Here is an 11,485-nt window from a genome sequence, read left to right as displayed (position 1 = left end):
GCGATGAGATGTAAAGACGTGTCGAACATGCATCGTAGCGTATACAGACTGCGTATCAGACTGATGATGGACGGTGCTCGAAAGAAAACACTGCCTCCTCTACGTCCGTTGGACAGACCTATTTCTCGTTATTTAACGTTACAAGTTGCACAATGACATTATACAGTGGTTGCAAGGCAAGACTCATTATTATCTTGGATGGGATTATAACTGCAAATCACTGGGCGATAAGATAAATTTGTAAATGTGACTAGTGATGCCCTGATGGATGATTGATCCGCATCGTACAAAACTTGCCATACAACAGTGTCAACTTCCAGAGTTGTATGACATCTTCCGAGAGCATGTAAAGTGTCAAAAATGTGTATTTACTAATTTGCAAAAAAAAAAAAAAAAAAAATTAGGAAAAAAAAACGCGCGTCGTCGCACCACTTTAGAAAGTTTACTCTGACCAGAACCAGATTTTTTTTTTTTGGCCTATAGTCGTTGCGGCACTCCAACAAGCTGCGTTCCGTACTGGGAGGTTATATAAGGACAATGACGTAGAGCGCCACCAACGATGGTGTGGAAGTTTATTATCAAATAATAATTATATTGTAAAATAGAGTTAAATTTGCACTTAATCCAACCACGAACAAAACTAGTTCTTTTTGTTCTCGTTTTCTTTGGAATGTCTTCAAGAACAGGCTGGATGTGGACAAAGAATGCATGAATCATTATTTCACTTACCATGGTGTATTACAGCTGTGGGTGATCGTCATATATCGAGTTCCAAGGTCATAGAGCATGCGTAGTACACCCAAATTACTGTCAATACTGTGCCCTCCTTCTACTCCAATCATACTCCCTATTTTACCATCGTAGAATGCATCCCATATTCCTAGAAAATTCACAGATTGAGAGTACAGGTCATCCCACCAAAATGTATGCATATTGTTCTTCAGTAAACCAATTTTCGTAATTTGACCTTTCCTCCAGTTCCATATTAAAGTGTAGGATATCTATAGCTCTGGATGTATAAACGAAACGTTTCGTTCCGTTTCGTTTCGCTGAATACCATAAGCCTCGTTTCGTTTCGTTTCGTTTCGTTTCGCCGAATACCATAAGCCTTTGCTCCGAGGTTCGACACGTCTTGCGTCTTAAGACGTGTCGAACCTCGTAGCGTATACATCCAGAGCTAAGATATCTACTGGTGTTTTTTTTTAACTGAAAACTCTCCAAAAAACAAAATGTGCAAACAATTGAAAGTATAAAAACTGAGCGTTGTTTTCGTCATTTATCTTATGTTTATGCAGAGATAAAAACAGCGCTGGCAAATTGTTTTCATGTGTAAACGTGCAATTTCCGTGTTGCATTTTAAAACTGTCCACCATCACACATAAACAGACAAGTACAACTTGCTTGATCGGTGTTGACAGTGTACCTCTATCAGGCCTGTCTTAATGGACCAATCGTGTTTTGCAGTGGTTGAGGAATAAATAACACTACACGTCAAACAAATTGACTATTTACGATATCTTGATCAACGTGAAGATTTAAAAGAATGTAGGTAGGGTATTTCACACAAACACACACACACACACACACAAAGAGAGAGAGAGACACACACACACACACACACACACACACACACACAACTACACACTCACACTATTCATATCTTTAATCAAAGAAAATAGTTTTCTAATATAGTTACATGTATAACATTAGCCTATACGTGTATTTTATTGTAATGTTCTTTAATATCTTTATTACACTTATTACCTAAATAGAATTGTCAATTTTCTGTACGGTTGTAATAAAGATATATCTTATTTTATCCTATATATACTCACCTTGAGCAGTTGTGACGAATGTAAAAGTATCGGGGTATTGTTTTACAAATCTTTTAATGACGTCAATCTGTTCAATTGTATCACGTAGGGCATCTTTGTACTGTGCTTTACAACTCATGTATGCTGCCCAAAACTGGTGAAAAGAGAGTAGACACCGTAAAGTGATGCGAACAGTGTTAACATATTCATATACAGTAGTATATATGGTATGTGGTGCATGGTGGCGGTGGTGGTGTATCATGATATATCACAACCCTCAAATGACACGACCTTGAGAGGGATGATCTACAATTGTTTCTTCAACGTCAAGTACTACACTATATTTTAATAGTATAGCTCGATGCTTGGGTGGACGCAGCTTTAATGTTGGTGTATTTGCTGTTCACTATTTTCCATGTCAATGTACAACATGGATTACTATGTCACGTAAAATGTAACCATGCTCGAAATAAGCCTGCAGTCCATGCTCAGTGTTCTATTGCTACATGGATAGGCGACGTGAAATACATGTACCTCAGAACAGACAGTGGTTGAAGACATACATTCGCTCATATGATGGAATCAGTTTTTCATAACTTAGAAGGGGGAAGCACTTCGTTATAAAACATTTGACATTTTAATACAATATTTCTTGCATAGTAAATATTCCTATGTGTTCCTAATTCGTGTGGGTACATGTTTGTCGTAGTATCATGGCATACAAGTTATAAGGTATCATAAAAGGTACATAGCTGTTAGTGTATCACACTTGAAGAGTCATGAGACGCCGCCTGCACTAAATGCCCTACAAAACCGTAACGATAAATGCGCTTGCAAACATTCGGCGAGTGGTATGAACTGGGGAATGTTATTTGTAATAAACTTGAGGTGATAAATATGTGGTGACAGCTTCATTGTTCTTGTAAACTTGTCGATAAGGGAATGCTTACCTTGTCGATGTATGTATGTATGTATGTATGTATGTATGTATGTATGTATGTATGTATGTAGGTAGGTAGGTAGGTAGGTAGGTAGGTAGGTATGTATGTATGTATGTATGTATAAGATAATCGTCGAAATTTGTGTGAATGTTGGAGTACATGTACTCTTTCAGAAGATAACATTTGTTGAATATTTTGTTAACACAGAAGCTGAAACATATAGCACTGTAAAATCTAATTTAAGCTTAGAGGCTATCCGTTCCGTTGGCTTTTAAATATGAATACCTCTTCCAACAAGAGATTGTCAGATTTAAACGCCAACTGATTAACGTCTCTAGATTAAGACTACTTTAAGTCCTACATGATGGTAAAATTAGGCTGAGTAAAAATACGCTTTGTTCCACACACTTTCAAAAATAATGTCGGCATTGAATTTGTTTTTCTTTTCTTTATCTGTGGGGTAAATATATATATATATATATATATATATATATATATATATATATTGTGTTTCAGTTTTAATTTCGTGTCATTTTCTATACATTTTTGGATGGACCATGGATGATGACACTAACTGGTATATTGTCTATGCTTACCGTGAAATGTGTCTCAGAATAAACTGTTCAAACTTTGCTGTTACTTTGTGAAGAAAACAATCCTTTCTTAGTGAAATCCCAGAAAAAAGTCAGCGGTCACCGTACAAATTTTTACAATGTAATTTTAGTAGACGTTAAAAAGATAACATGTTATCAAAATTAAAGCATTTTAGAATCCAATATGGCCGCCAAATACAATCCAATATGGCCGCCAAATACTGTCTTAACTCTATGGGAAAATACAAGAATTATGTGTGTGTGACTAACAGATGAATTGGGCCAACTTTTAACTAGGAAGGTAAAGGTCAGGGTCAAAGGTAAAATTGATATGAGTGCCAAAAATAATGCTTTTGTATGCTCATATAATTATCCCCCCTCTTCTGTAGACAAGAGATTGGCAACAAATAATAAAAGTGCCTGTGATATGCAAGAAATGGTCAAAGGTCAATGTACGTACGTAAAGGACGTACGTACGCATGCACAGATGGATGCCAGACAGATGGAACGTATCGTAATAGCACACCCTGGAAGCTTGAAGGTGGGGGCGCTGATATGGAATGTGCTTTTACAAACATGTTAGGTTGAAACAGGTCGTGCCAGATTATCGGAACCACACTTAAACTTTATTTTGGTTGACCTAAACTATAAAATTATATTACCTGTGCACCCACATATCCTTGCCGGAGCCTTGGGATGTCTGTGTGTCCATAGTGACCAAACTTGTCTGCTGTACTAAGTCTTAGATCAATCGTCAAAAGTTGATTATCAAAATTGGTCTTCAGTTGCCATGGCAAATCGTTGTGTCTGCAAACAAAGTATTATTGGAAGTGAATACTTACGAGAAAATTGGCCAATGATTGATACTGTAATTTTCACAAATGATTGTCGGACATTATTCTGTCATGACAAGTTGATTTACCCATCCCTGTAGGTTATCTTTGCACAATATTCTCTTGGTTGTTGCCACGGGTTTGTTCATTGTTGTTACGGACACCTGTGTTTATATTTTAGTGCTTGACTTGTTATGTTGTTGCTATGTGGTCTTAGATGTTAGGCATATATTATGGTGACCCTATTTTTAGATTTGTTTTTGTTTCTCATTACTTTTTCATTGCAACTATGGGTCGGTCGGGCGATTTAAAAAAATTAAAGAATCATCTTCTTCATGTTTCCCTACCTCTCCTTTTCATTTTCTCTATCGGGTATGTAGTATCTGGTAAACCACAAATCCCATGCACCTCTAACCCCCCCCCCCCCCCCACACACACACACACACACACACACTTGATTAATTTCTGTCATGAAAGAAATGCTCTGTTCGTGAACAAACATCGTCGCCGCCGCCATGACTGTAGATGACGTCGACAGTCAAGACACTTGCTTATTCTTACCAGAGTGGGCGATTTTCCACAAAATATTAGAGATGGGCGAAAAAAATTTTTTTTAGTTTGATGTCACAGATGAAAATTTGGTCGGTTGGAAAAAAATAGGGTCACCTTACGCCATTTTAAAATGTTTATCCACTTGCCTATCAATTCCTGTTGTTATCTTTGCAATATACACCGTTATACACAGTCACATATACACCTGATCGTGCTCGTGCAACTTCATACGTCAGTTTCCCCCGGGCCTGTGGGTCACCCCCAACACAGGCTGTTTTGCGCCAAAGGCATCGTCTGCGAGAATGTTTGGGTTGACTCGGGTGCTGAACTTATGACCAGCCATTATTCAAATTAAACCATAGAAATTTTGAAAGACGTCTCTACAACGTCTATTATTACACAACTCTTTAAAGCAGTGAACTTTATTCAAAAGCGTGGTTTTAGTTTGTAACAAAGCGTTATACAAAGATTTGTGAATAGTAGAGAAGGTAATCATAATGGTATGACCTAACGTGGTGCCTGCGCTGCACGTACTTGTGACGAGACAGAGCACTACCATACTACTCAAAAGACGTATGAGAAAAGATACCATAGTCTATGCCAACCTAGTGGATACTGATGTTTAGGCATACTTTAGCATTTAATAACGCATAAATAATGAACGAGTTGCAAGTTTACTGTTAATCAAGTCAGCGATGTAACTAGGAGTAATGCTATTGAGTGCTATGTAGGTAATCAGTTTCTTTGTATAGGATCCTGTACTTGACAGGTAGCCAGTGAAGAGCAAAATTAGAACCGGTGTGATGTGATCTGCTTTGTGTGTCACACAATCCTCTCTAGCTGCTGTTTTTGGGCATGTTCACGATCCGAGACTGAGTGCAGATCATACATTTGAATGCTAAATTTAGTCACAAGATTATACAATAGTATAATAGCAGCCCATAAACAAAGGAGATGCACCTATGAATGTAACATACTACGGTCTGAGGACACACGTTGCGTGATGGGAGACCGTAGTCCAAATCCTCACACAACTACTCGATACTCTAGGCCGATACAAGGCTAACACTAACAGTCATTTAGACTGGCAGCAATGCAAATGACAATACCCCTGCCTTGTGCCTTCGAACATGATGTGTCAATTTAGCCAGCTACTTTGTGACTCAGAGGAAAAGATTATGTTGACCCCAGAGACCCTTTTTATATTTTACGATGTAGGAGCACATTTTAGTACGATCTAACCAAATATAAAGTTATTTGGAGTCACCTGTGAAAAACAAATACATGTAATTGTCAATGGGTCGTTCTCTAAGAAGTGCAGTAAGTTTTGTAGTCTAAACAAATATGTAATACCAAAATCAGAATCCATGTACAACTACGCTATCAAAGGTTTCAACGATAAATGCACTTGAAGTTTATGGTCACATAAAAGTGCCACACATCATGCCAACTTTGTCACTGGTTTATTGACATAAGCCTGTATGTCGATTTGGTTCAAACAATAAATAAATAAAGTGTTTGTTCGTCTACTAGCTAAGTGTCTGCATAAAGTTATTACAGGTATTACAGGTATAACAGGTAGTGGCGTTGTAACTTAACTGGTGGGTGATCGAGACAGGGAGTATACCGTCACAGAGACAATAGTGTTGTATATGTGACGGCATTTTTGAATATTCCTAAATACCTAATAATTTGTATTTTGTCTTTTGATCATCCTTGAATAGAACATTGGCTAACCAAGTGACTGTGGAAGAACTAATTACGCTATACATTATTTCAGCTATCATTACAGTCCCCAAGAAGGACAAGCGAAAATTCAAAACATCAAAATGTCAGTTAGGATAGCTGAAATATTATAGTAGCGTTAGTCCTTCAAGACTGCAGGTAGAATAGAGTAGGCCACTCATCCTCCCTCTCGCATTAGTAGGATGTGATGTGAGAGAGAGAGAGAGAGAGAGAGAGAGAGAGAGAGAGAGAGAGAGAGAGAGAGAGAGAGAGAGAGAGAGAGAGAGAGAGAGAGAGAGAGAGAGAGAGAGAGAGAGAGAGAGAGAGAGAGAGGAGAGAGAGAGAGAGAGAGAGAGAGAGAGAGTGTGTGTGTGTGTGTGTGTGTGTGTGTGTGTGTGTGTGTGTGTGTACACCGTAGACCAGCACCATACTGGTTATTGCATGTATAACTATCCGACCATACTCCATTCCAAGAGAGTACACCGTAGACCAGCACCATACTCATTAGCTAGGTTGGTGACATTTATTTTGATAATGCTCAGGAGACTAAATAATGGCACATAAAGTATTGGTTAGAAGTCTAGAGTATAATTAGAATAAACAGAGTGTAATTTACTACTTTTCAAGAAGCTAAGTACAATATGTATGTGAGTCATAAATGCTGTATCAACAACACAGGGGAAGATTTAAACAGTAAAATACAGATAAACAACCCTTATACTGTAAAAAAAATATTAGCCCCAAATGGTATAGCCTGTAATCCATGCGGATTGACATTTTAAAGTTTGCTGTGATTGGAAAGCAAAATTAAAATCCCAATCACAGCAAACTTTAAAATGTCAATCCGCATGGATTACAGGCTACAAATGGCGTTGTATCGCAAAGTTATTCTGTGAATTACATTCGGCCTTGAAGATGGGGGTCAAGGTCAAAAGTATGTCTCAATAGTAAGCTTACCTTTAACAACGTGAGTGAACACATTTGAATGGTGTCACTCGGTATAAAACTTCTATGAAGTCATTGAACAACCTTGGGATGAAGGTCGAGGTCAAAGATTTAGTGTCCAGCTTAAGGTTGAGATGCAGGTTCGTTAGCTCATTTTTCCTCCATCACATTTCACAGTAAAGACAAGATAAATATACCATTTTTTTCATTAATGATGTCGAGTCTTTGTATGAAGTTGTGGTTTCTGTGGTGATTTTTTACATTTTTAACCATATTATTGATCTGTACCCAAAAACTGTGTTTTTTGACGATTTTCACTTAAAGCTATTTAACTTTTACAAACAGTTGAATATAGTCCTCTTTTCGACTTCAAATGAAAGCTATGTACATAAACAAAAAAACGTTCCTCCGGATTTTTTATTTTGTCTCTCATTGTCTTGTTATAATCATCCAAAGTTGTATTTTTGTGTTTTTTGCATAAATTACCGCTTTTCACACTTCTCAACGCAATATCTCTTGATTCCCTCAAAAACTAAACAATCCGGAGGAACGTTTTTTCGACACACTGTCTCCGAGTATTGTCTCCAAATTTGACGCAGCTGGGACGTTCTGACGCAAAGTTAAATAGCTTTGAACTTCACACAGTATACAAAATAAAGAACCTAGAAAAATGCTAATTAACACAATTGGACTCCTTCCGCCCGACAAAAGCTTTCAAATTCGACAGACATTGCAACAGCTGTTTTCTGTGACTTGCAAATATGTTACTCAATCCTTGCCATTTGGTTGTGTACGTTGCTTTGCTACAGACATGAAGAAAATCGGGTATTTTGGGAGGGTCATGAAATGCTACAGATAGAAACGTGTTTGTTTCCCGCGATAAAGGTGTCAAGTCATCTATTATTCATCTACGGGTGGAGACTTTGGTTTAATCTTTTAATACGGTACGCGTGCCGTTCTCGACATTACATAGTATACTTTCTGGTTTGGATTCGAAGCTCTTGCTCTACGCAGTTGGTGTTCGTGTTTTGATTCGAATATGGGCTACGTTCCATATTCCTGCTCATGTATTAGGCATTGCTACGTTGTTGGTGTTTCGTTGAAGACACACAATAAAAAAAGTTAATCCTTTCCCTGAAATCAAATTTCCACACCACGACACCGGGAATGTTATACAAATTGTAAGGAGTGTTACAAAACTACGGTATAAATAATGGTACTTGAACTCACGTCAACAGTTTTTCTTCCACTGCGAGTGACGTTTTATGATACTCGGAGTCGTAGTAGACATTACCTCATTTATTTAAACTACTTGTACCTTCAAAATCTCCATTTTATAACTTTAATAGCCTTGAGGATCGCTCGGTGCCAAATTCTTTGCCGTTTACGTTCAGACAGCGTCATCGTAGACGCAAATAAACAACGCAACGCACGTATACTACTACAGTACATGTGACTCGGTGTCGACGTGTCTCGAAAGTTCACGAAGGATCGAGCCGTGATAAGCCGATCGTTAGAGTGTGGTTGCCACACTCAATTTATAGGACCTTAACCCTAATAATATAATATAGTATGTGAAGAGGACGTTGTCAAAATCCACCAACGCGAAAGTTCAAAGCTAGTCTACGGCCACGTTCTGTGAATCTTACAGAAACAGAAATGTAATACCCGGAAATCGCCGATGCAATGTCACGCATCTGACGTGAACTCTCAAGTCTCGAAGATAGCGTGGTTCATTTTCGATGCGCCAACGTGTTGATTAAATCGTTTTATTTTTGTAAACATCAATTTTTTTTCGATCGGCTAAAACAATTAGCCTGCAATACTGTTAGATATTCGAGATTTGTATGGTTTTTTTTACATGCATGGTACTTGAAAACCGTCATCTAATACATCGCCGTCGCGTCGGGTACACTTGAAGGCTGTAGACTAGTGTAGTCACAGTCGCTTGTAAACTGTTATTCCTTTCCTAAATGGTTTTATTCTTGTCTATAACGGTCCTAATACAGAACAATGACGTTATTATAGGGATTGGCGATATTCTTATGAAATCGGTAGCAATGTCATACCCCCCCCCCCCTCTCCCCCTAAGTGTTGTATGTAACTTGTAAGTACCATTTAGGAAAGGAGTAACAGTTTACAAGCGACTGTGCGGCTGTAGTGCAGTGTAGGCCGCTTCACTGTAACGTTTTTAGCCGATGCACTGGTCAAAATCAACGTGCATAAGTCCAGGTTCAAAGGAGGTATTTTTTTTACTTTTTATTGGTTATAACCAAATTTACCGAGTTTGATTGGTTTTGTACAACAACACAGCTAAGAGATAATGTCACGTCAGTCATTGCACAGAGGCCTACTAGCTATGGCTCATTTGCATATGAAAAGACACTCTTCTGTAATCAACGTTTCTGTCAATCTTCTTTATGTATGCAAATCTTTGTACATAAACATTCAGGAATGAAACCATATAAAACACATATAGCGTTAGAGTTTTTTCATTTCAAATTTATTAATGGAAAAAATGAACGATTTTCAAAAAATCTTTTAACCAAATGATGGCACATACCATGAAGCTTCATAATGAGCAAAAAAAAAAAAAGGCCAAAATTCACCAACGAACCTGCATCTCATCCTTAAAAGCTCACCTCTATCAATATAGGTGTACACACTTGAATAGTGTTCTTAGATACAAAACTACTATGCACACACACACACACACACACACACACACACACACACACACACACACACACACACACACACAAGGGAGGGCCAGCAGAACCCAATGTAATAGCCCCCCCCCCCCCCCGGACGTCACCAGTCGTAGTTCTCCATATTTTCGTAATTCTCTGTGATCTAACAACTTCACTAGCGCCTGTGGTCGAGGGCTTAAAAAGTTTAAAAGCTACGCGACATACTACTAGTCTATGACAATGCCATAACCCAGGGAACAAAGAAAATGGCATACTTGTATTGTTCTCATTCGGTTGTGGGTGTCTAGTTTCAAGTATTGGGTAAGTAAACACGTAACAACCATAGTATCGAACTACTGTATATGACTGACATAACCCGATCAGCTACCTAGCGTGATTTTGATTTGCTGTCACACATCAACATGTGTACTCATTACCAATCCAACAACTACATGTATTTGTAAATCAAATTTCCAAGGATCTGAGAATCTAGAAAACTCGCCAAATTGCAGTTAAAATCTTACCTTAGCTCGCTTCATAGATTGTGTGGCTAAGAAGTGGCTGACGGGCGGATGGTCGCATGAATGACAGGCGCCCCTAGCTACTACTTTACCCACCTCGCCGTGTCTTTGTAGATTATAGTAAACGAAAACAGGGATCGATAAGTCAGTTTCTCACAGACACGTTTGGTATCAAAAGAGAAGTCAGAAGACGAACCTTCGATTGCGATTTGTCGCGATTAGTAGAACCATCGAAAAGTATTCATACTAGACTAGATTAAAGTGCCAAACAGAGGCAGAGCTAAGCTTTGTACTTAGTAACGTGAAAGTGTCACCGCAAGTATCAATTCATCACAGCGTCGTAGAGCGAACCGGTCGATATACTTTCCAGGAATATATTCGTTGAACATTTGATCAACGAACATCAATGTAATTCTGGAAGTTGTGCGATTGTGCAATAGAATCTCCGTCATTATGTATGGTTCTTTTGCCATAAACTTTCACCAAGTTCACTGCCCCGTACAAATACTTATGAAATGCCCTGAAAATTTCCCTTTGGTGTTCAATTTGAAGTTTTCAAAGTACTACTTACCCATCAACAAGGGGTACCTGTGACATCAAGTCTTTAGCCTTTGTTAATGGCTCTGATTCCCGTCGAGAATTGACCACAACAGGTACAGTTATAGCAGTAACAACAACAACTAAACCGACCACTACGGCAATGCCAACAAGAATAGCATAACGAGATTTGGTTGCTTTGTTGGAGATTACCAAATTAGTAACACTACTTCCAGCCCCAGTCTCATTTTCGGCCATTTTGACAAATAGGTTTCCCAAAACACAGCCGCACCTGGAATTGTATTATATACAATGTATTGTTTGCAGAATGCAA

General features: G+C 38.4%; 1 protein-coding gene across 1 annotated transcript in view; it reads right to left on the bottom strand.

Annotated features, from left to right (window-relative positions):
- LOC144437118 (dipeptidase 1-like) overlaps window positions 1–11,485 on the bottom strand; it is a 17,039-nt gene extending 5,554 nt beyond the window's left edge. The window contains exons 1-4 of the mRNA XM_078125976.1: window positions 11,186–11,485; window positions 4,011–4,155; window positions 1,836–1,968; window positions 730–880 (exon numbers count right to left, since the gene is read on the bottom strand). Coding sequence (XP_077982102.1) covers window positions 730–880; window positions 1,836–1,968; window positions 4,011–4,155; window positions 11,186–11,409 — 653 coding nt within the window. The 5' untranslated portion in view covers window positions 11,410–11,485. The remainder of the gene's footprint in view (window positions 1–729; window positions 881–1,835; window positions 1,969–4,010; window positions 4,156–11,185) is intronic.

The sequence above is a fragment of the Glandiceps talaboti genome, chromosome 7 (assembly GCF_964340395.1).
Source record: "Glandiceps talaboti chromosome 7, keGlaTala1.1, whole genome shotgun sequence".
NCBI lineage: Eukaryota > Metazoa > Hemichordata > Enteropneusta > Spengelidae > Glandiceps > Glandiceps talaboti.
This window is presented reverse-complemented; position numbering and strand designations above follow the sequence as displayed.